This window comes from Scomber scombrus, chromosome 7, assembly GCF_963691925.1.
Source record: "Scomber scombrus chromosome 7, fScoSco1.1, whole genome shotgun sequence".
Taxonomy (NCBI): domain Eukaryota; kingdom Metazoa; phylum Chordata; class Actinopteri; order Scombriformes; family Scombridae; genus Scomber; species Scomber scombrus.
In genome coordinates, this window is record NC_084976.1 from 30828554 (window position 1) to 30854748 (window position 26195).

At 42.4% G+C, this 26195-nt stretch overlaps 2 protein-coding genes across 2 annotated transcripts; both read left to right on the forward strand.

Moving 5' to 3' along the window:
• Nucleotides 1-253: 253 nt before the first annotated feature.
• Nucleotides 254-3491, forward strand: LOC133983982 (C-type lectin lectoxin-Phi1-like). The gene is made up of 5 exons (XM_062423198.1): nucleotides 254-269; nucleotides 1428-1652; nucleotides 2876-3039; nucleotides 3176-3288; nucleotides 3365-3491. Exons 1-5 carry the CDS (start codon nucleotides 254-256, stop codon nucleotides 3489-3491), a joined length of 645 nt encoding a protein of 214 aa, XP_062279182.1.
• Nucleotides 3492-21203: 17712 nt separating this feature from the next.
• LOC133983983 (CD209 antigen-like protein C) lies at nucleotides 21204-24975 on the forward strand. Its single transcript, XM_062423199.1, has 5 exons — nucleotides 21204-21219; nucleotides 22748-22978; nucleotides 23930-24096; nucleotides 24660-24772; nucleotides 24849-24975. Exons 1-5 carry the CDS (start codon nucleotides 21204-21206, stop codon nucleotides 24973-24975), a joined length of 654 nt encoding a protein of 217 aa, XP_062279183.1.
• Nucleotides 24976-26195: the final 1220 nt, after the last annotated feature.

Below are 26195 nucleotides of genomic sequence, written 5' to 3' on the forward strand. Positions count from 1 at the left end.
GGAGGTAAGATGCTTTCTAATACATAAACACTTGATGAAGTTTTAATCTTTTAGTGAAACAGTATGTTAGTTTATTCTTTTTAAAGCTTCTGATACATGACAACACACTGGCAGCAAAAGATTGGATGTGATTCTGTAAATAAGAGCCAATTTACTGCAGATATTTAAACATCAGTGTTTGATCTGAACTGTTTCAGAGGAACTTGAAGAAGTAAGTGACTACGTTAATACAGCTGTGTGCACTGTGGACAAGATGTCAGCCACCTCAGGTATGTTAGAAACATAGTTTTTATTCATTCAAAGTTCGAAGTTTCTATAATCAATAAAAAGTCCATTTTGAAATCAAAGTGTTGACATCACTCTGCTCAATTCTTATTGTTTTCTTAGATAAGAAGTGTGGCTCCTTCACTCAGTGTTTTCTACCAGTAGCAGTGAGTTGGGTGATACTGTTGGTAATCTTGGTCCTTCATATCTACTGTGAGTATCCTCTATGTGAATATCACATCAAATTACATGTTTTTATGATTGTTGTTTTTTTAAAGTCAGTTTTAAAACACTAGTCAGATGTTTATATGTACATTGTTACAGTTTTGTCTTGGTGCAATCATTCCTTCTGTTCATAACAGCCTTCAAATGGAGGAGATCCTACACTTCTGTTCTGACTGCATTTAATGTAGTGCTTTAAAGTGCTTTATAATTTAGCTCTTATTCATCCATTCTCACACACACTCACACACACACTCATGCACTCACACACACACACACTCATGCACACACACACACACACAGACACACACACTCATGCACACACACACACACACACTCATGCACACACACACACAGACACACACAAATGCACACACTCACGCACATGCACTCATGCACACACACACACACACGCATGCACACACACACACATGCACACACATGCACACACACTCATGCACACACATGCATGCACACACACACATACTCTCATGCACACACACTCATGCACACACAGACACAAACACACGCACACACTACAGCTAAGGTTTGTAATATATCTTTGCAGACATGAATAGAGGGGATCTTTTAATGGTCAGTATGAACAGGAGGAATATTTACAGCACACATAACAAGTTTTAATGTTTGTACAGATACCTGAGTATTGATTTAAGACCGACTTTTAAAACATTTAGTTAACACAAGTCAGCATTATCTGTTAATTCAACAACTCTGTCACAACTTCAAAGCAGAACTGAAATCCCTGTTTTTATATTTCCTCATAGTCTTCATATAATGTGATCATATCATCATGTGAACCTGTCATTTTAATGTTTTTATGATAATGTTAAAGATATTTTTGTATAAAATGTGTTGCATAAATAAAATTGCCTTTTAACAAATTCTCAAAGTTTTACCATTTCCTCTGTCTGTTGCTGTAGTTACATCTGTCATCTCTGAAAACAACAACAAGCTGACTGCAGAGAACCAGAAGCTGGAAAACCTTTCAAAAGACAGTGCTGTCTCAGAAATGAAGATCAAAGAACTAACTGCAGAGAACCAGGAGCTGAAGACACTGAACTTAACAGAACAAATACGAAACATAGAGAACAACGTTACTGTCGCCCAGCAGATCATTGATGCCTACTGCCCAATAAAAGATGGAAGTAAGTTCAGATCTCATAACTCAATTCCAAAAATAACCAATCATAATGTAACAATGCAGTAATGTTGTACCTGGAGCCCACTGCCAGAAATCTTGAAGTCCTGTTTGACCCAGAATTAAGTTTCCAGTCCTGTTATTTACAATTAAGAACAATCTCTAAACAAGCCGATGCTCACCCACTCTGACCTGGAAAAAATTATTCATGCTTTTATTTTCTCTCGTTTAGATTACTGCAACTCTCTCCTTTCCAGGTTACCTCAAAAATGTCTCTCTCGCCTCCAACTAGTTCAGAACGCAGCAGCTCGGCTTCTTACTGGTTTTAACCATAGACTGTATATAAGAAATGGACGTAACATCCGTGACGTCACCCATTGGTTTGTGGACTGCTGCTCGGAAGCCAATAGTTTCGGATCTGAGCAGCACCATCTTGTACATTTCAGGTGCATGCTGGGAAAAATAAAAACAGATTCTACTTATATGGGCATCAGGAGGGGCATGAGGCGCCGTAGCCACGCCCTAATGCATACCCTGCTTTATCGTCACATATAAAATCAGGGAGGCCAAAATGTCCCAAATGAACATCATACTGCATTGAAGAAGGCTTTAAACTAGCGATTGAGACCATAAACACATTTTGAAAACGTTTACTGAGGTTAGAAATCAAGTGAGAAGTTGGTGAATTCTCCATTGACTTGTATAGAGACGGAAGTCCTTTTGACACCAAAGCGGTCGCCCCCTGGTGGCCTTTTGATAGAATGCAGTTTTAAGTTACTTCCGCGTTGGCCTCATTTCAGAGGACCGGAACTCCCCGCCTGATTTTAACAGACGACATCACATCACCCCAATCCTCGCTTCTCTTCATTGGCTCCCTGTTCATTTAGAATCGATTTTAAGATTTTACTGATCACTTTTATAGCAAGTGTTGGTCTAGCTCCAGGCTACATATTAGACATGTTGACTGTCTTTTATTTTATTTGAATTTTACTTTGTCTTATTTATTTGTATATAATTTTATATATTCTCATTATCTCCTTACTCTATCCCATTGTCTTCTACCTTCATCTTGTTACTGTTCTCTGTGTTGTGTGTCTCCTGCTTTATATTGTAATGATTTTGCTTTGTCTGTCAAAGCACTTTGTAAACACTGTTTTTAAAAAGGTGCTATATAAATAAAGTTTATTATTATTATTATTGTTGCTTATTTGTTGGTTTCTCTTATTTTAGACAGACAGTGTAAACCTTGCCTAAATGGCTGGCTGTACCACCATTCCAGCTGTTATACAGTCCATAACCCTGATACTACTGATCAGAAAACCTGGGAGGAAGCTCGAGAGGACTGCAGAGGAAAGAAATCCGACTTGGCTGTTATAGTTAATGTAGATGAAAAGGTAATGAGAAAACTGTGGGAATTTTATGATGTCATATATGAAATGAAACTGTATTTTCTGAGTCTGTGGGCCACAGTGTGTTTATTTAAGTTCAGAGTTTAAATATCTCTCATAAGTGTCTTTCTGTTGTCCTCAGACATTCATCAGTGTTAACAGTTGGAACACTGCAGGACTCGCTGGCTACTGGATTGGACTGAGAGCTGAAGCAGAGAAATGGAAGTGGATCGATGGAAGTGATCTGGCTGAAAAGTAAAATTCACATTTCTAAACAGTTTGAATCATAAAATCTATCAGCCTTGATCTAAACATTATGTTCTTCCCTCAGATCCTGGATGACACAACCTGCTAACAACAGCGTCTGTGCAATTGCTGTTCCAAATCAAGGATGGAAATCAGTGAACTGTGGAAACAAAAACCGTTGGTTCTGCAAAAAGGCGGCTTTATCTGTTTAAAAATTGAGAAGCAACTGTGTGTGTGTGTAGGTGTATGTGTATGTGTGTGTGCGTGTGTATGTGTGTGTGTGTGTGTGTGTGTTTGTGTGTGTATGTGTGTGTGCATGTGTGTAGGTGTGTGTGTGTATGTGTATATGTGGATGTGTGTGTAGGTGTATGTGTGTGTAAGTGTATATGTGTGTGTGTGCGTGTGTAGATGTATGTGTGTGTGTGTGTGTGTGTTCGTGTGTATGTGAAGTTGTATATATGTGTGTGTGTGTGTTTGTGTGTGTGTGTTTGTGTGCATGTGTGTAGGTGTATGTGTGTGTGTGTGTGTGTGTGTAGGTGTGTGTGAGAGAGTGTGTGTGTAGGTGTATATGTGTGTGTGTAGGTGTATATGTGTGTGTGTGTAGGTGTGTGTGTGTGTAGGTGTATATGTGTGTGTGTGTGTGTGTGTAGGTGTATATGTGTGTGTGTGTAGGTGTATATGTGTCTGTATATGTGTGTGTTTGTGTGTGTGTATGTGTGTGCGTGTGTGTGTGTCTGTGTCTTTTCATGCAGACCATCAAACCTTTTTGTTGATATAATAGTTAAAATAAATTTGGGAGTGAATACCATGTATGTGTTTGGCTATTCACACTCACTCTATCTCATATATATTGTATTTAATTATTATGATTTATAACATATTGCCAATAAAGTAAAAGTAAATTGCAAGAATCCTATATCACACAAATTGAACAACACACTTTTAATGTGATATTACAAATCCAGTGTTTCAGTGTTTCCCACAGAAATTTGAGAGACTATGATGGTAAAAACATTTTGTACATATTTAAGTCAAATGCATCATTGTGTTGCACTCAGATCAACATTAAGAGGTTATGTCTAGAAATGTGTGTATGCTTTAGTAATTTAACTGCTGGTTGTATATTTTATGAATATATAAAATACTGTTTCAGTAAATATCTTTTTCTATATTGTGTTTCTTCTAATTAGTGCCACGGGTGCGCAGCTCCGAGGCATCTCTTAATCTTCTCCATACTTTTTTATTATTCTTCAGTCAAATTTCAGCGCAACTCGTGCCGCAGCTTTGAGAAAACCCTGACAATATATACATCAAAACGTGCGGTTCGATCGGGAAAGAGGTGCTATGACTTTTGGTGTTGAAATTCCAAAAAGTTATACCCAAAGTTATTACCAAAAAACCGGGAGAATTCACCATTGGAAATGAATGGGAATTTCACCTTTTTTCGGAGTCACCTAGCTCTCTCATACCTGCACGTAGAAATGTGATTCAAACTTTAAAACAGAGGAAAACTTGTGCTCTCTCGAAAAATACCAAACTGCTTTTACATAACATGTAAACTTTTCAAACTATGAGCAGTCAAACGAGGAGTGGAAATCACTTTTTCTTCAAAGTTAGAGTGGAAGCGTCAGTTAGCTTGAGTGCGAGAAACCGTAAAAAATAACCTTAATTATTATTTTTAACTCGAGCTCACAGCCAAACCGTAAAAAGGAGACAAATAATTGTTTGTCAAAACAAAAAACATAGGTGTTGGGATTCATAAAATGTGACGTTGACAGGCGGTGTATTAACAAAATTTAAACGGGGGGGCCGAGACCAGCGGCAATACCTGTCTCGCTCCCCATTGACCCTAATGTAATCGTCTTTTTTTTCCAAAATAATCTCACTCTGTCTTCACACTGAGCTTACATGCTCATTTTAAGGAATATCTGAATAAAATAATCACTGTCAGAATCTGCCGGCTTCTGTGTCTCTTACGGTGTTTTCGGTTTTTGGACAGGAGTTACGGTTTTGTCACAGTTTGCAATTGTTCGGGACCTTGTCAGAAGCCAAATTCTGGGGGCATTTTGAGAATTTCTAAGCAGATTCTAACACATCGCCATAGCAACCGTACGGCCTTAGCTGCCCTTGGCAACCTGTTGCTGGGCAGAAACTGAGCTACTTTTTTGTGATTGGCTAAAAGTATTCACTTAAGTTTCCTGGCATGGCCTGATGCACTTAATGTGCCATACATCTTCAAGGTAAAATTGAACTTTGTAAATATTGTGCATACACTCACAATACAAAAGTGTGTCGTATTTGAGCCATTTCTGCAAACAGGGGGCGCTATACTAACAATATAACAAGACATTTCTCATAACCAGAATATGATCAGGGTGACTTTTGAACCGGGATGAGTACATGATTTATTTCCAGACAATTTCCAAGCAGATTTCCAGTCATAAAAAAGTATAATAAAATCTACTCTCTTAATGATAAGATTTACTTAATAATTTCATAACAGTGATGTTCCTGTCTGTGAAAAAATGAAGTAGACCTTAATTAATTAGTTTAAATAAATATTCTTTATGCTTAAATATGATTAACACACACACACACACACATTGTACATGTTCTGTCTCAGTGTCTTTGTGTCCCATTAGCTGCTGCACACATTCACACACACACAGACGAAAGGGCAGCAAGGAACAGACTGACAGGCTATAAGGGTTGTGTCTGTCTGTGTGTGTGTGTGTGTATAACTCTGTCTGGGTGTAAGGTAGCAGTGTAAACATGTAATGTTTTTTTTTTTAAATTGATTTGAGCATTCTTTCAATATGCAGACTGGATTTGATAATGAAGTGTGACCCAGCGCTGAGTGCATAGACTGATGCACTGTCAGTCCTATGACTGACCAGTCCAGCTGTTCTGCAGTCAATAACCCTGATCCTCCTGTTCAAAGAAGCTGAGAGGAAACTCATAAGGGCTGCAGAGAAAAGCAGAACTAAAATAGTGTGAAAATAGGTTGCAACCACAACCTGTTAAAACCATTAAAACCATTAGATTATTTCCAGAGAAGATGTCAAGAAGTGTTAGCCACTAACCCTAACACCTAACCCACTAACCTAACACCTTTCACAACTTAAATTAGAACTGAAACCCTCCTCTTCTCTGTACTTTATATGTCTTTATAGTCTTCATACAGGACTGCTGGCTGTCAGTCTCTTTAGTTCAGGATGAACATAAACACACAGACGCTCACTGTTGCTTTTACACATCGAAATGTTTCTTCAATGGGAGGTAAGATGCTTTCTAATACAAAAATGTGATTCTGTAAATAAGACGCAATTTACTGCAGATATTTAAACATCAGTGTTTGATCTGAACTGTTTCAGATGAACTTGAAGAAGAAAGTGGCTACGTCAATACAGCTGTGTGCACTGTGGACAAGATGTCAGCCACCTCAGGTATGTTAGAAACATACTTTAGTTGACAAACGTTAGTATTATGAGCATGGATTTTTTATATACTTTAAGAATTGAAAGTTTTTCTAATGAATCAAAAATCTATAAAAAGCCCATTTTGAAATCAAAGTGTTGACATCATTCTGCTCAATCCTTATTGTTTTCTTAGATAAGAAGTGTGGCTCCTTCACTCAGTGTTTTCTACCAGTAGCAGTGAGTTGGGTGATACTGTTGGTAATCTTGGTCCTTCATATCTACTGTGAGTATCCTTTATGTGAATATCACATCAAATTAAATGTTTTTTCATAGCTTGTTATTATTGTTGTTAGTTCTTATGTAAAGGATAGATTAACATATTTTCAAAGTTAGTTATAAAACAATAGTCAGATGTTTATATTGTAACGCTGTGTATATAGTGATTGTTATTATGTGCGTTGAGTACAATATTTCTATTGAGGTAGGTGTCCACCGTAGGGGTATTTGTTGATAAGTTGTGGGGAGGGGGTAAGGGGTGTTACGACAGTTCATGTCAGACGGGGTTGGAAGGGGAGCGGGAACGGGATATAGATGAGATGAGCAGAAGTTCAGTGAGGAGACAGGCTGTTTGTTGTTTTCCGGGGACACCTCAACCTCGGGTTAGCTGTTGCTACGACAAAGTAATAAATCTGGGCTCTGTTGAGCTGGCAACTGCAACTCTGCCTCTTCGTCGTCCTTCCTCTACCCACCTAGCTACCCCGCAACGTTACAATGGTGTCAGAAGTGCTGGACTTATCCTGCATCTCCGGTAACTAGATGGAAGCGTGTGGATGGCTAACTCCGCCTCCGTCGGGAGGGATGAAGGCGAGCGAGGGGCGGCAGCGTCATGCTCAAAGAGAAATTAAGGTGCGTTCAAGTGCAGCTCAGGAAGAAACGGAAGTGCATTCATGGCAAGATCAGAAAGTAATGATGGTGTGTTCAAGTGCAGATGAGGAAGACATGATGCATTCAAGTCAAGCTCAGAAAGGGGGCATGATGCATACAAGTCAAGCTCAGAAAGGGAGGATGATGCATTCAAGTCATGCTCAGCACGAAACTGAGAGGGAAATGTTCAAGCAGTGGCTGAAGGCTAGTTATGCTGAGATGGTTGAACAGCACAGCAGGGCTGGTAACCAAAGATGTGACTCTGAGTTTCCTACTAAACAACCCTCACTGCAAGATACTGACAAAGTGTTGCCTCCGAATCAAAATATCCCTGCTTCATCCCAGTTTGAACCAGCTAGTTCGCAGGCTGATTGTGCACGGATGGGTTGGATAGCCCATCGGCTGAGGGAGCTAGCTACCAGGATGCTATGATATCGCAACTGGAGACTGTTAGCATAGCAGCTAACCAGTCTAACTACATGAGCCCTAGTGGTGGGAACTATGTTCCGATGACTCCAGCAACCCAAACCTCAGCTCTGAAGGGTGATGTTAGCTTTGCAACTAACCAGGCTAATCACATGAGATCGCTCACACCGGGACGGATCGGGGACAGAGCTAGCGGCGACCAATGGGATTACTGCAACCCAATGGCAGATCGGTCTGGCTGTGCCACCGGGGACCCCCCTCACTCCGGTCCAGTGTCCTTCCCAGACTCTACTGCACTGCTGACCACTGCTCTCGCACAAGCCCTCGCTGCAGCTATAGCTGGTGCCCCCACAGCTAATGCGGCTACAACTCATCAGACGAAAGGCCAAGTGAAAGCAGGGCGATACGATGGATCTACTGATTGGGAGAAATTCTGGGCGCAATTCCAGCTGATAGCGAGAGCCAATCAGTGGGACAAGACTGAAAGTGCGGTCCAGTTGGCCGCGGCCCTTGAGGGAGAGGCTAGAAGGGTTCTGTTAGACCTCTCAGAGATGGACATGACTGATCCCCTAGCTATAGCATGGGCCATAGAAAGACAGTTGGCGATCCCACCAGTAAATCGACCGCAAGGCGACTGTTTAATGAGAGAAAACGCCGGGAAGGTGAGAAATTGGGGGTCTATGCAGCTGAGCTACGCCACCTAGCCCGCAAAGCATTTCCAGAGTTCAGTGAGGAGCAGAGGTTTATCCTTACAAAGGAAGCTTTTATCAGTGGGCTGACACCTGACAGACTGCGGGAGCAGGTGCGACTTAGCAACCCCTTATCTTGGGAGGGGGCACTGGAGCGTGCACAGGAGGTGGAACAGATCTTTACAGAGAGCTGGAATGTGAAACCCCCGCAGCCCTCTCGCCCACGGCCCCTCTATCCCCCCCCTACACAACGGGACGCCCAAAGACCCCCTAGGCCTCAAGACTACAGGGGTCCACCAGACCCGCAGGCGCAGACTTGCTGGAGATGCGGCCAGAGGGGTCACATTCAGTACCATTGCCCTGAACTCAACGATCCCATGCCACCTGCCCAAAGCCAGCCGTCGGGAAACGGGGTGGGGAGCGGAGGTGAGGAAGGTTACTCCGCCCCTGTTCATGCACTTTCCATGCACTCAGCTGCTAGGAATAACTGTTTTGAGGTAGTGGGCCCTGCGTCCCCCCTTTCAGGACCTAAAGTGTCACGGGTGTGGTCCCTGATTAATGGGAAATCAGTGTGTACGCTCATGGACTCTGATTCAACAGTGACGATCATACAGCCAGACATGCTCCCGGAGGATCTCCAGTGGTGCTCAACAGTGCGGACCCTCATCACAGTGACCGGAGATCAAGCAGCCATGCTGGGCCATTGCACAGTCGATATCCAGCTGGGGAAGCAGACTTTCCCTTACATAATGTGGGTGGCAGAAATTCAAGAGGAGTGCCTGCTAGGTTTTGACTTTATGAAGGACACCAATACAGTGTTGGATGTGGGGCAGAGAACAGTGACGTTCATGGATGGTCCCCCACTACCCCTGATAGCTGATGATGATCTGTGTAAGTCAGTCCAGGCACCCAGCACATCTGATAGACTGCCACCGTACACTGGCACCACAGTATGGCCGACGGATCTATGTCCGGAGCTCCCTGAGTCTCCAAGTGAGCGTGTGGTTCGACTAGAGCCATCACCAATAGTTTCTTCTCAGGGTCCACAACCATCCACCAGTTGGACAGACACCCAGGAACTGACAACCCTTCCATGTGTGGATGTGGTGCGGGATAAAGGCCAATTAGGTTTGATACCCCTGTCCACAGGTGCCATTCTTTATCAGGATCTTCCAGTGAAACTAACCGGCTCAGACCCCCAACTGTGCCTGACTGGCGAACTTGCCGCCAATAATTCAGCTGGGAATGGCAGCATCACGTGTTGTATCCCACAAAGCCCACCCACCCAAGAGGAAACTATCAAGGTTGTGCTGGAGAGTAGTAGAGAGGGGTTGTCCGCAGAGCAGCAGCAGCAGTTATGGGATTTGCTGTGTGAGTTTCGATCAATTCTTGCCACTTCACCTTCGGATCTGGGCAGGACCCACTTAATCCAGCATGAGATTGACACAGGCACAGCGCATCCAATTCGTCAGCGCCCGCGTCGCATACCATTGAATAAACAGGCGGCAGCTGAACAGTGTGTGGCGGAGATGAGAGCAGCTGGAGTGATCGAACCTTCAAACAGCTCATGGGTGTCACCTGTGGTAATGGTACCAAAGAAAGTTAATCCAGGGTGGCGCTTTTGTGTCGACTTCAGGCCGCTGAATGAGATCACAGTCAAATACTCATATCCCCTGCCCCGAGTCAATGATGCGTTGGATGGAATCAGAGGTTCCACCTGGTTCTCCTCTCTTGATTTAAGGAGTGGGTATTTGCAGGTGCCACTGTCCCCGGAGGCCCGGCCCAAGACAGCTTTCACGACTGGTTCTGGACTGTGGCAATTCACAGTCATGCCGTTCGGGCTATGCAACGCCCCGACCACATTCGAAAGGCTCATGGAGCAAGTGCTCGTGGATGTTCCGTCACGAAACAAGCAAGTCTATCTTGACGATGTTCTGATCCATGGCCCGGACTTCGACACTGCTTTGCAGGCCCTCCGGTTGGCCTTCTCCAAGATCCAACAGGCAGGGTTAAAGTTGAACCCTGAGAAATGCAGACTGATGCAGAAAGAACTAACTTTCCTGGGCAACAAAGTGAGTGCGCAGGGGGTGAGCACGTTGGAGGAAAAGGTCAGGGCAGTCCGGGACTGGCCAGTTCCGAAGAATGCGTCTGAGGTGCGCTCCTTCCTGGGGTTAGCCTCTTATTACTGCCGCTTCATTGCCATGTTCTCAACTGTAGCTGCACCTCTGAACCAGCTGACATGCAAGAATGTGCGATTTGTGTGGGGTCCCGAGCAGCAGCAAGCGTTTGATGCACTGAAATCAGTCCTGTGTCAGTCCCCGGTGTTGACGACCCCAGATCCGGAGGGACAGTATGTGTTGGACACAGACGCAAGCAATGATGGCCTAGGGGCAGTCCTAGCCCAGATCACGCCCAAAGGTGAGCAAGTGATCGCTTATTACAGCAGGACATTCTTGAGGCCAGAGTGCAACTATTGCGTCACCTGGAAAGAACTGTTGGCTGTGGTCGAGTCTGTGAACCACTTCAAACACTACCTGTGTGGACTCAAGTTTGTAATTCGGACAGACCATGCCTCCCTCAGGTGGTTGATGTCGTTCCGAGAGCTGGAAGGGCAGGTCGCGAGATGGATCAAACAGCTACAGGAGTACAACTTCTCTGTGGTACACAGGCAAGGGAACAGTCATACAAATGCGGATGGACTCTCCAGGCGACCTTGTGGACCCGATTGTGTGCACTGTGGCCGCGCTGAAGCGAGGGACAGGGAGGCGGTGAAGGAGCAAACAGAGCGCTGTATGGCCCTGCGGCTGGATGATACAACAGACTGGGCCAGAGAGCAGCTGGGGGACTCTGAGTTGAGGACAGTGTTAGAGTGGCTGGAGGCCAACCAGCGTCCAGATTGGTCAGAGATTGCCTCATCGGGAGGGGCCTGAGGGGCCTGTGGTCACAGTGGGAGGGCCTGGCGCTACGGGATGGAGTACTCTGGAGACGTTGGAAGGAGCCGGCGTCGGGAAGAGAGAGATGGCAGGTGGTGGTGCCAAAGAGTCGACAGGAGGAGGTACTTAGCTTCCATCATGGCCAACCAGGAGTGGGGCACTTTGGGGTAAACAAAACATTGAAGAGGGTGCGACAGGGATTCTATTGGAGCACTTGTAGGCGTGACGTAGAAGCCTTTTGCCAGAGATGTGATCCCTGCGTTGCCCTCAAGGGACCCACAGGCCAGAGTAGAGCACCACTACAACAGTACCAGGTTGGGGCACCAATGGACAGAGTGGCTGTTGACATACTAGGCCCATTTCCCTGCACGTCAAGTGGAAATCGTTATGTGGTGGTGGCACTGGACTACTTCACCAAATGGCCGGAGGCGGTGGCTGTTCCGGATCAAGAGGCGGCTACTGTCTGTGAGGTGCTGATTGAAGGGATGTTCAGCCGTTTTGGGGTGCCCACTGAACTGCACTCCGACCAAGGGAGGAATTTCGAGGCCAAGCTATTCATGGAAATGTGTAAACAACTTGGAATACACAAGAACCGGACGACGCCTCTACACCCCCAGAGTGACTGGCTGGTGGAGAGGTTTATTCGCACTTTAGGGGCACAGCTAGCCCTGGTGGTAGCCAAGGATCAGAAGGACTGGGAACTGCAGCTACCACTAGTCTTAATGGCTTGCCGTTCAGCGACACAAAAGACCACGGGGTGCACGCCAGCTCTGTTGATGTTGGGTAGGGAACTCAGGACACCCCCTACTCTGGCGTATGGGCGTCCCCCAGATACCCCTCTAGTACCAGCTGGTCCGGACTATGCTACCCAACTAAGAGAGAGGCTGGATCAGGCCCACGAGTTTGCAAGGAAACAAGCGGAGACTGCGGGGGCCCAGCAAAAGCGAGCTTATGACCAGCACACAAAAGGGACTCACTTCAAGGCAGAGGACTTAGTGTGGGTCTATGCACCAAAGCGGACCAAGGGGAAGTCACCTAAACTGCAGGTAATTGGGTTGGACCCTGCCGGGTGTTGGAACGAGTGGGGGAGGTAGTTTATAGGGTGAGGCTGACAGGACGGGGCCGAGTGGTGGTGATACACCGCGACCGCCTGGCACCATACCGAGGATTGAACCAACCAAACCACAGACAGGATCCCCGGTCTCCTACGGTTGTGCAAACACATCAGGCAGAGGGGGCCCCATCCCCACAGCACCTTTCAAGGGGGCCACTGCGTTTGGCGGCCCAACAGCAGATGGACGTTCAGGTCACACCGCCTGGAGCAGTTATCCCCACACAGTATTTTGGGGAGGGCAGGGTGGGGAGGACCCCTCGGCCCAGAAGACAGCGTAGAGTTATTTCGACTGAAAGTTGACTCCTCGGACGAGGAGATTTAGAAAGTGGGGGGCAGTGTAACGCTGGGTATATAGTGATTGTTATTATGTGTGTTGAGTACAATATTTCTATTGAGGGAGGTGTCCACCGTAGGGGTATTTGTTGATAAGTTGTGGGGAGGGGGTAAGGGGTGTTACGACAGTTCACGTCAGACGGGGTTGGAAGGGGAGTGGGAACGGGATATAGATGAAATGAGCAGAAGTTCAGTGAGGAGACAGGCTGTTTGTTGTTTTCCGGGGACACCTCAACCTTGGGTTAGCTGTTGCTACGACAAAGTAATAAATCTGGGCTCTGTTGACCTGACAACTGCAACTCTGCCTCTTCGTCGTCCTTCCTCTACCCACCTAGCTACCCCACAACGTTACAATATGTACCCTGTTACAGTTTTGGCTTGGTGCAATCATTCCTTCTGTTCATAACGGCCTTCAAATGGAGGAGATCCTACACTTCTGTTCTGACTGCATTTAATGTAGTGCTTTTAAGTGCTTTATAATTTAACACGTATTCATCCATTCACACACACAAATGCACATGCACACACACGCAGACACACACGCACACACGCAGACACACATACTGACGCATGCACACACATACACACATGCATGCATGCACACGCACGCTTGCGCGCACACACACAGTCACACGCACGCATGCACACACGCATGGACACAAGGTTTGTAATATATCTTTGCAGACATGTTTAGAGGGGATCTTTTAAAGACTGTGTAAAGTGAATTCAGACATTTTCTTCTAAACACATTAAATAGGTCATAAATGTATTTCTAAAAAAGGTGTAAAAAGCATTTCAACCATTTAGATTTGAAATGCGGGGCTAGGCTTCACAAACTGTGTTTCAAGATTTCTGTGTCTGGATTTAATGGGCGGGTCTGAAAATCACATAAACCCGCCCCTGCTGCTGTAGAGGTATAAATATATTCAGCGCACACTACTACTACAGTCTACAGTTAGCTGAGTTAGCCACCGAGTTAGCCACCGAGCTAACCGCCGAGTTAGCAGCCGAGTTAGCCGCCGAGCTAGCAGCTGAGCTAGCAGCAGAAAGCTCTCAGACCTAGCGTCCATGTTTCTGGTAGGGGTGGTGACTTTGATTGACAGGTGACACTTGGTAGGGGGCGGGGTTTCAGCGGACTCGACGGCCCCTCCCACAGCGTTTGTGAGAAGAGAAATAGGCAGACTTTTACACAACTTTGAAGCCTAATTTCATATATTTGACGATTTTTTTAATCATTCGAATTTGGCAGGGTGGTTAACAACACACTTTTCTGTGGTATGTCAAACTCAGAACACATATTTATTATCACTTTACACAGACTTTAATGGTCAGTATGAACAGGAGGAATATTTACAGCACACAAAACAAGTTTTAATGTTTGTATCGACACCTGAGTATTGTATTAAAGACCGACTTTTAAAACATTTAGTTAACACAAGTCAGCATTATCTGTTAATTCAACAACTCTGTCACAGCTTCAAAGCAGAATTGAAAACCCTGTTTTTATATTTCCTCATAGCTTTCATATAATGTGATCATATCATAATGTGAACCTGTCATTTAAATGTTTTTATGATAATGTGTTTTTGTATAAGATGTGTTGCATAAATAAAATTGCTTTGCAACAAATTCTCAAACCTCGACCCTTTCCTCTGTCTGTTGCTGTAGTTACATCTGTCATCTCTGGAAACAACAACAAGCTGACCGTAGAGAACCAGAAACTGGAGACACAAAACCAGAAGCTGAAAACCAACCTGACAAAGGACTACGCTGTCTCAGAAATCAATATCAGGAAACTAACTGCAGAGAACCAGCACCTGAAGAGACTATACCACCAGCTGAACACACAAAACCAGCAGCTGAAGACACAAAACCAGCAGCTGAAGACACAAAACCAGCAGCTGAAGACACAAAACCAGCAGCTGAAGACACAAAACCAGGAGCTGAAGACACAAAACCAGGAGCTGAAGACACTGAACATCTTAACAGAACAAATACGAAAAATAGAGAACTGCGTTACTATTGATGCCTACTGCCCAATAAAAGATGGAAGTAAGTTCAGATCTCATAATTCAAGTAAAAAAATAACCAATAATAATGTAACAATGCAGTAATGTTGTTTATTTGTTGGTTTCTCTTATTTCAGACAGACAGTGTAAACCTTGTCTGAAGGGCTGGCTACACCACCAGTCCAGCTGTTATTTAATCCATAACCCTGATACTTCTGGTCAGAAAACCTGGGAGGAAGCTCAAGAGAACTGCAGAGCAAAGAAATCAGACTTGGCTGTAATAGTTAATGAAGATGAAAAGGTAATGAGAAAACTGTGGGAATTTTATGATGTCATATATGAAAAGAAACTGTATTTTCTGAGTCTGTGAGCCACAGTGTGTTTATTTAAGTTCAGTGTTTAAATATCTCTCATAAGTGTCTTTCTGTTGTCCTCAGACATTCATCAGTGATAACAGTTATAAAACTGAAGGACTCGCTGGCTACTGGATTGGACTGAGAGCTGAAGCAGGGAAATGGAAGTGGATCGATGGAAGTGATCCGGCTGAAAAGTAAAAGTCACATTCCTAAACAGTTTGAATCATAAAATCTATCAGCCTTGATCTAAACATTATGTTCTTCTCTCAAATCCTGGATGACACAACCTGCTAACAACGACTACTGTGCAATTTCTGTCCATAACCAAGGATGGAAATCAGTGAACTGTGGAAACAAAAACGGTTGGATCTGCAAAAAGGCGGCTTTATCTGTTTAAACAGTGAGAAGCCACATGAGAAGGTTACTGGATACTCTGTAAAGATTAATAACATGTAATATCATATCAACTAGATTGTAAATATATATACAAAGATTTTTTATTCAGAATGGGGGATTTTTTCTTCTTCTCAACGCTATTCATGTATATGCTGTGTGTGTGTGTGTGTGTGTGTGTGTGTGTGTGTGTGTGTGTGTGTGTGTGTGTGTGTGTGTGTGTGTGTGTCTTTTCATGCAGACCATCAAACCTCTAATTTTGTATTCTAACCCTATTTGTTGATATAACAGTTTAAAATAAATTTGGGAGAGAATGCCATGTATGTGTTGCCGCGAGTGTTTGGCTACTCACACTCACTCTATCTCATATATATTGTATTTAATTATTATGATTTATAACATATTGCTAATAAAAAAATAAAAATAAAAAATAAAAATAAATAGCAAGAATCCTATATCACACAAATTGAACAACACACTTCTAATGTGATATTACAAATCCAGTGTTTCAGTGTTTCTCACAGAAATTTGAGTGACTGTGATGGTAAAAACATTTTGTACATATTTAAGTCAATGCATCATTGTGTTGCACTCAGAGCAACATTAAGAGGTTATGTCTAGAAATGTGTGTATGCTTTAGTAATTTAACTGCTGGTTGTATATTTTATGAATATATAAAATACTGTTTCAGTAAATATCTTTTCCTATATTGTGTTTCTTCTAATTAGTGCCACGGGTGCGTAGCTGCCAGGCATCTCTTAATCTTATCCATACTTTTTATTATTCTTCCGCCAAATTTCAGCGCGTAACTCGTCCTGCAGCTTTGAGAAAACCCTGACAATATATTACATCAAAACGTGCGGTTCAATCGGGAAAGAAGTGCTATGACTTTTGGTGTTGAAATTCCAATTCTTCCCAAAGTTATTCCAAAAAAAACGGGAGAATTCACCATTGGAAATGAATGGGAATTTTTTTGAAAAACAAAAACAAATTCAAATTTTTTTCACCTTTTTTCGCAGTCACCTAGCTCTCTCATACCTGCACGTAGAAATGTGATTCATACTTTAAAATGGAGGAAAACTTGTGCTCTCTTGAAACTGTTTTCACATTACATGTAAACTTTTCAAACTATGGGCAGTCAAACGAGGAGTGGAAATCACTTTTTCTTCAAAGTTAGAATGGAAACGTCAGTTAGCTTGAGTGCGAGAAACAGTAAAAAATAATCTTAATTTTTATTTTTAACTCAAGCTCACGGCCAAACCGTGAAAAGGAAACAAATAATTTTTTGTCAAAATGTAGACATAGGTGTTGGGATTCATAAAATGTGACATTGACAGGCGGAAATTTAAACGGGGGGGCGAGACCGGCGGCAATACCTGTCTCGCTCCCCATTGACCCTAATGTAATCGTCTTTTTTTTCTCAAAAGAATCTCACTCTGTCTTCGCACTGAGCTTACGCGCTCATTTTAAGGAATATCTGAATCAAATGAACCCTGTCAGAATCTGCCGGCTTCTGTGTCTCTCACTGTGTTTTTGGTTTTTGGACAGGAGTTACGGTTTTCTCACAGTTTGCAATTGTTTGGGACCTTGTCCGAAGCCAAATTCTGGGGGCATTTTGAGAATTTCCAAGCAGATTCTCACACATCACCATAGCAACCGTAGGGCCTGTTGCTGGGCGGAAACTGAGCTACTTTTTTGTGATTGGCTGAATATGATGAGGGTGACTTTTGAACACTGGAAATAAATCGTGTACTCATCCCGGCAGTAGCCCCATGGCACTCAAAATTTCTCTGGACTTTTCTAGTAACTAAACTAATTGTCTTTGCTTATCAATGAAAGAGTTCCAGATGTTTTAGAAGTGGATCAGGCTCAGAGTTGATTTATTGAACAGATGGAAATAAAGAAGATTTCTCATTAAGACTTTTTAAACTGAACCAACCAAACAAGCATAAAGCTGCTGCTGTGCTTTAAACACACTGTTCCTCTTCTTATTTCTGTCTCTCCTCTTTTCTTCATTTTATCCTCTTCTCTCACTCTGTCCTTTCTTCATATGTCTCTCTGTTTTCCTCCTCTCCTCTTATCCTCTCGACTTTTCTTGTTTCTTCATCACTTTCTTCTTACTCTTCCTTCTTTTCCTTTCTCGTCCTCCTCTCATCCTATCTGTCTCCCCTTATTACACCTTTCTTTTCCCTCCTCCTCCCTCCTTCTTTTCTTCCATCTCTCATCCCCATGTATTCTCCACTCATTTTCATATGTAATTCCCTCCTTCTTTCTCTCCTTTTTCCTCCCTTTCCCTCCATCCTTTCCTGATCTCATCGTCTTTCCAGTGTTCTCATTTCCTCCTCTTTTCATCCTTTCATTTTCTTTAATCATGTCTTCTTTTCTTCCCTCTTCCTCATCCTCCCTCCTTCTTTTCTTACATCTCTCATCCTCTTGTGTTTTCTCCTCCTTTTAGTCCAATCTCTCCTCCCGTCTCTCCTCTTTCCTCCTTTTATCCTCCTCTCACTTTATCCTTTTTAAAATACAGACAGAAACACTTTTTCATTCTGATCAGCAACTCACACGTCATCTGTCAATATTATTAATAATATTATTCACTCTAAAAATGAACATTTTTGTCAGGTGAAAATTAAATATTTAATTTATGCTGTTGTTATCTGGGAACTCCTCCAAACCTCAACATATTGTGTCAATCTTTATATGTTACACCAGGTTTTAACCCACCATGTGTGAGAGAGAGGAGACGGAAGAGCAGGAGACAACTATTTTCCCACATTTTCTAGTGTAAAGATTATTATTGTGATCATAAGTAAGTCCATCAAGTGTTATTCTTTCTGACCTTTCTCTCTCTGTCTCCTTTCACTTTTTAAAGGTTGCCATGTTTGAGGAAATATTCTGTGTTGCTGTGCTGTTTATTGATGTTGTGAATAAATAGTCTATGAAAATATTACTAAATCTTTCATTTATTCATTTTAATATTCATCAATGATCATGTCTCACCTCTATTCCTCTCTGTCCTAATTTCAGGATCCCATCATACGTTGTTCATTGTTCAGGAGGTTAACTAGACCAAGCAGCCTTTTGGTTTCCACTAAGTACTGTATAGAATAACGGGACTGGGAGGATGGTGTAGGTTTAAGAGTATTAGACAAGTACATATACACCAACAAGACAGAGGCTTCATTGTCTTTCTATCAATACCTGGTGGGCTGGTCTCGGCTCAAAATGCCCGGGACGATTTTTTGTCCCAGTCCAGCCCTGTGTGTGTGTGTGTGTGGTTGTGTGTGTGTGTGTGTGTGTGTGTGTGTGTCTGTGTGTGTGTGTGTGTGTGTGTAAGGTAGCAGTGAAAACATGGAATGGAGTTTCATTGATTTGAGCATCCTCTCATTATGCAAACTGGATTTGATAATGAAGCACTGACACAGCGCTGAGTGGATAGACTGATGCACTGATCATCAACATGGTAAATGGGGCGTTTAAACTAATAATTTCAAAGAAAGTTGGAGCTTCATGCATGCAGTACAGTGTAATTGGGTTGTAGGCTGCAACCCACCCAATCAGAAGCAAAAACAAAAAAAACCCTTGCTCCAGCGTAGAGCCGGCCTCAATATATCGTCATATCACACAGTCCTACGACTGACTGGACAACCAGTCCAGCTGTTCTGCAGTCAATAACCCTGATCATCGTGGGGGGTATTCCAGAAACCGGGTTATGTGAAAACTCAGAGTAAGTTAACCCTGAGATGAGGGAAACACTGTGTTATCCGTTCCAGAAAGAGAGGTAACTGAAACTCAGTCACCATGGTAACTGACTCTGTGAACATAACTTGCTCGCTGGCAGGTGTTCTTTAAGAAACCCTGAGTTTCTACTTGTCTCCTCCCACCTGCCAGACAGCAAGCTGCCACACATGGGTTGTCCGTTTCTTCGCAATCCGATAGATATCGAGGCAGAATTCATTCGCAATGCCTTATGTCGGGAGATGTACTCAGGGCTCAATTCCGAGATGAATATCTGTTAGAACGGTATCACTGTTCATTACACTCAATCATTTCTTAACATTGTCCGGCCATATCTGCCTTCTTGTTCATCTTATTTTTAGGAAGTATTTTATTTAATATTCATGTACACATCGTCACATGTTAGTCTTGAGAGGACATATGTGTTAAACAGCTTTCTGTTGAGGGTTTAAATTACTACATGTTGAAGTAGCCACTGAATTAATATTTACTTTGTTTAATACCCTACGTCAAATATGAATAAAATCAAAGCGAGGTACAATCATAACCCAGCAAAATGTGCCTTTTCTGAATTACGTTTTCTTATTTCATTTTTAGCTGCTTCCAAATACGTTACACCACTTTTTCACCTGTATGCTACAATTTTAAGTGAGGTAAGTCAGTGGAGTGGTGCATTAAAACTGAAGCATTGACTCGGGCAGCAGTTTCTTCCATGCCGCTTCTCTCTCCTTAGCGTCTGCAGCGGTGTTACTTTTTGTGAAATATATGATCATATTCGCCACGGGCCTACAGGGGGAGCTCCAGTTATAGTGAGGTGACGTAACTCGAGCTTTTTTTCTCAGTAGTTGCCATGGTGAATCAAGGTATCGGGGCTCCATTGATGATGGCTTTGTATAGTGGTCGCGCACGCCCCAAACTCAAGGTTAACATACTCAGAGTTGATTTACCTAATTCAGATCAGCTGTTCTGGAACCGGATACTCAGCGTTTCCCATCTCAGAGTAAGTCAACTCACAATTCTTGGTTAGACCCATAGTTTGTTGAACCTCCTACCTGGAATACCCCCCTGTTCAGAGAAGCTGAGAGGAAGCTCAAGAGGACTGCAGATCAAAGCAGAACTGAAATGGTGTGAAAAAAAATTAACACCATTAGATTATTTCCAGAAATGATCTCAAGATGCGTTAGACGCTGACGTCACAGTCACAACTTAAAGCAGAACTGAAACCCTCCTCTTCTCTTTACTTTATGTCTTTATAATCTTCATACAGGACTGCTGGCTGTCAGTGTCTTTAGTTCAGGATGAACAGAAACACACAGACGCTCACTGTTGCTTCATCTGGAGGTAAGATGCTTTCTAATACATAAACACTCAATGAGGTTTTCATCTTTTAGTGAAACAGTATGTTAGTTTATTCTTTTTTAAGCTTTTGATACATGACAACACACTGGCAGCAAAAGATTGGATGTGATTCTGTAAATAAGAGCCAATTTACTGCAGATATTTAAACATCAGTGTTTGATCTGAACTGTTTCAGATAAACTTGGGGAAGTAAGTGACTACGTTAATACAGCTGTGTGCACTGTGGACAAGATGTCAGCCACCTCAGGTATGTTAGAAACATTATTTAGTTGACAAACTTTCATTTTCTTTAAAGCATTGGATTTTTCACATTTTTTAAAAAAGGTTCAAAGTTTCTATAATCTATAAAAAGTCCATTTTGAAATCAAAGTGTTGACATCATTCTGCTCAATCCTTATTGTTTTCTTAGATAAGAAGTGTGGCTCCTTCACTCAGTGTTTTCTACCAGTAGCAGTGAGTTGGGTGATACTGTTGGTAATCTTGGTCCTTCATATCTACTGTGAGTATCCTCTATGTGAATATCACATCAAATTACATGTTTTTATTATTGTTGTTTTTTTTAAAGTCAGTTTTAAAACACTAGTCAGATGTTTATATGTACATTGTTACAGTTTTGTCTTGGTGCAATCATTCCTTCTGTTCATAACAGCCTTCAAATGGAGGAGATCCTACACTTCTGTTCTGACTGCATTAATGTAGTGCTTTAAAGTGCTTTATAATTTAGCTCTTATTCATCCATTCACACACACACACACACACACACACACACACACACACAGACACTCATGCACACACACACACAGACACACATGCACACACACACTCACGCACATGCACTCATGCACACACACACACACACACACATGAATGCACACACACACAGAAACTCATGCACACACACACACAGACACATGCACACACACACTAACACACGCATGCACACGCACACACACACACACGCGCGTGCATGCACACACACTTGCACACGCGCACACATGCATGCACACACACACACTCTCATGCACACACTCATGCACACACACATATGCACACACACTCACCCACATGCACTCATGCACACACACACACACACTCACGCATGCACACACACATGAATGCACACACACACACAGAAACTCATGCATACACACACAGACACATGCACACACACGCACACACTTACGCACATGCACACACACACTAACACACGCATGCACACACTCACGCACACACACGCGCGCACACGTGCATGCACACACACATGCATGCACACACGCGCACACACATGCATGCATGCACACACACACACACTCTCATGCACACAAACTCATGCACACACACACACATGCACACACAGACACACGCACACACTACAGCTAAGGTTTGTAATATATCTTTGCAGACATGTGTAGAGGGGATGTTTTAATGGTCAGTATGAACAGGAGGAATATTTACAGCACACATAACACGTTTTAATGTTTGTACAGATACCTGAGTATTGATTTAAGACCGACTTTTAAAACATTTAGTTAACACAAGTCAGCATTATCTGTTAATTCAACAACTCTGTCACAACTTCAAAGCAGAACTGAAAACCCTGTTTTTATATTTCCTCATAGTCTTCATATAATGTGATCATATTATAATGTGAACCTGTCATTTTAATGTTTTTATGATAATGTTAAAGATATTTTTGTATAAAATGTGTTGCATAAATAAAATAGCTTTGCAACAAATTCTCAAAGTTTGACCCTTTCCTCTGTCTGTCGCTGTAGTTACATCTGTCATCTCTGAAAACAACAACAAGCTGACTGCAGAGAACCAACAGCTGAAAACCAACCTGACCAAGGAATATAATGTCTCAGAAATGAAGATCAAGAAACTAATTGAAGAGAACCAGGAGCTGAAGACACTGATCAACTTAACAGAACAAATACGAAAAATAGAGAACTGTGTTACTGTCACCCAGCAGATCATTGATGCCTACTGCCCAATAAAAGATGGAAGTAAGTTCAGATCTCATAACTCAAGCACAAAAATAACCAATAATAATGTCTCAATGCAGTAATGTTGTACCTGAAGCCCACTGCTAGAAAACTTGAAGTCCTGTTTGACTCAGAATTAAGTTTAATTCCTCATATCACAAAAATTGTCCAGTCCTGTTATTTATAATTAAGAACAATCTCCAAACAAGCCGATGCTCACCCACTCTGACCTGGAAAAAATTATTCATGCTTTCATTTTCTCCCGTTTAGATTACTGCAACTCTCTCCTTTCCGGGTTACCTCAAAAATGTCTCTCTCACTTCCAACTAGTTCAGAACGCAGCAGCTCGGCTTCTTACTGGTTTTAACAGACAACATCACATCACCCCAATCCTCGCTTCTCTTCACTGGCTCCCTGTTCATTTTAGAATTGATTTTAAGATTTTACTGATCACTTTTAAAGCACGTCTGGGTCTAGCTCCCAGCTACATATCAGACATGTTGACTCCATATTAGCCGGCCCTCAGCCTTAGATCCTCGGGGTTGAGGCTCTTCTGATTGTCCCAGAGATGAGGTTGAAATCTAGAGCGGACAGCGCTTTCACCATCAGGGCCCCTCAGCTTTGAAAAGCTAGCAGATTCAGTAACTTCTTTCAAATCACTCATTTCTACAGGCTAGCTTTTATATGATGTCGTTTGTTTGTTTTGTTTATTGCTACTGTCTTTTATTTTATTTTATTTTTACTTTGTCTTATTTATTTTTATATTCTCATTATCTCCTTACTGTATTCCATTGTCCCCTACCTTCATCTTGTTAATGTCGGTCTTGTTACTGCTCTCTGTGTTGTGTGTCTCCTGCTTTGTATTGTAATGATTTTGCACTTTGTAAACTCTGTTTTTAAAAATGTGCTATATAAATAAACTTATTATTATTATTATTATTATTGTTTATTTGTTGGTTTCTCTTATTTCAGACAGACGGTGTAAACCTTGCCTAGATGACTGGCTGCACCACCAGTCCAGCTGTTATGCAATCAATAGCCCTAATACTTATGGTGGACTGAAAACCTGGGAGGAAGCTCGAGAGGACTGCAGAGGAAAGAATTCAGACTTGGCTGTTATAGTTAATGAAGATGAAAAGGTAATGAGAAAACTGTGGGAGTTTTATGAAGGCCTATATGAAATGAAACGTTTTCTCTCCGTGATTGGAACATCTGCAGTCGGAGTGACAGAGGCCCAACGTTTATAAACAAAGGTAACCAGTTAATGTGAAAACCAGTTGATTTGTAACACCGGTTTCACACGAATCTTCAGTCAAGTCGGATGGGTTGATCTGCAGTTCTCTTGGAGTAATAATCAGTGGGTTTGTTCAAGTTTTGTTAATGCAATTATGCGGGAAGTACGATCTGTTTCTGGGATGACCACGAAAGCTTGACTGAGACTGCCTGCACCCGAAACGCTGAATACGAGAGCGAAAGAGGGGGAAGAGGGTTAGGTTTGTTTATATAGGAGCCGGAAGGGGTGTAATTGGGGTGTGTTCCCGCTCCTGAAACTGCGCTTTACAAGCTTCGATGAGAAAACTGGTGGAATTTTATGACAGCCTATATGAAATGAAACTGTATTTTCTGAGTCTGTGAGCCACAGTGTGTTTATTTAAGTTCAGTGTTTAAATATCTCTCATAAGTGTCTTTCTGTTGTCCTCAGACATTCATCAGTGATAACAGTTGGTACAAAATAGGACTCGCTGGCTACTGGATTGGACTGAGAGCTGAAGCAGAGAAATGGAAGTGGATCGATGGAAGTGATCTGACTGAAAAGTAAAAGACACATTCCCAAACAGTTTGAATCATAAAATCTATCAGCCTTGATCTAAACATTATGTTCTTCCCTCAGATCCTGGATGACACAACCTGCTAACAACGGCTACTGTGCAATTTCTGTCCAAAACCAAGGATGGAAATCAGTGAGCTGTGGAAACAAAAACAGTTGGATCTGCAAAAAGGCGGCTTTATCTGTTTAAACAGTGAGAAGCAACTGTGTGTGTGTGTGTGTGTGTAAGTGTATATGTGTGTGTGTAGGTATATATATGTGTGTGTGTAGGTGTATATGTGTGTGTGTGTAGGTGTATGTGTGTGTGTGTCTGTGTGTATGTAGGTGTATATGTGTGTGAGTGTGTGTGTGTAAGTGTATTTGTGTGTGTGTGTGTAGGTGTATATGTGTGTGTGTGACTGTGTGTGTCTGTGTGTGTGTACGTGTATATGTGTGTGTGTGTAGGTGTATTTGTGTGTGTGTGTGTGTGTGTGTATGTGTGTATAGGTGTATATGTGTAGGTGTGTGTGTGTGTAGGTGTATGTGTGTGTGTATGTGTGTGTGTGTGTGTGTAGGTGTATATGTGTGTGTGTGTGAGTGTGTGTAGGTGTATATGTGTCTGTATGTGTGTGTGTGTGTGTGTCTGTAGATGTGTGTGTGTAGGTGTATATGCGTGTGTAAGTGTATATGTGTGTGTGTTTGTGTATATGTGTGTGTGTAAGTGTATATGTGTGTGTGTAGGTGTATATGTGTGTGTGTAAGTGTATATGTGTGTGTGTTTGTGTGTGTATGTGTGTGCATGTGTGTACGTGTATATGTGTGTGTGAGTGTGTGTGTGTGTGTAGGTGTGTGTGAGAGAGTGTGTGTGTGTAGGTGTATATGTGTGTGTGTAAGTGTATATGTGTGTGTGTGTGTGTAGGTGTATATGTGTGTGTGTAGGTGTATATGTGTGTGTGTAGGTGTGTGTGTGTCTGAGTGTGTAGGTGTATATGTGTGTGTAGGTGTATTTGTGTGTGTGTGTAGGTGTATATGTGTGTGTGTGTGTGTGTGTGTGTAGGTGTATTTGTGTGTGTGTGTGTGTGTGTGTAGGTGTATATGTGTCTGTATATGTGTGTGTGTGTAGGTGTGTGTGTGTCTTTTCATGCAGACCCTCAAACCTTTAATTTTGTATTCTAACCTAAACTAAATTTGGGAGTGAATACCATGTATGTGTTTGGCTACTCACACTCACACTATCTCATATATATTGTATTTAATTATTATGATTTATAACATATTGCCAATAAAGTGAAAGTAAATTGCAAATTGAACAACACACTTCTAATGTGATATTACAAATCCAGTGTTTCAGTGTTTTCCACAGAAATTTGAGAGACTGTGATGGTAAAAACATTTTGTACATATTTAAGTCAAATGCATCATTGTGTTGCA

Excerpts from the sequence above, each read along its gene's own strand:
- LOC133983982 (XM_062423198.1), top strand. Across the intron at positions 1,653-2,875 it reads CTGCCCAATAAAAGATGGAA|ACAGACAGTGTAAACCTTGC; the intron begins GTAAGTTCAGAT and ends CTCTTATTTTAG. Across the intron at positions 3,040-3,175 it reads TAGTTAATGTAGATGAAAAG|ACATTCATCAGTGTTAACAG; the intron begins GTAATGAGAAAA and ends TGTTGTCCTCAG.
- LOC133983983 (XM_062423199.1), top strand. Across the intron at positions 24,097-24,659 it reads TAGTTAATGAAGATGAAAAG|ACATTCATCAGTGATAACAG; the intron begins GTAATGAGAAAA and ends TGTTGTCCTCAG. Across the intron at positions 24,773-24,848 it reads GGAAGTGATCTGACTGAAAA|ATCCTGGATGACACAACCTG; the intron begins GTAAAAGACACA and ends TTCTTCCCTCAG.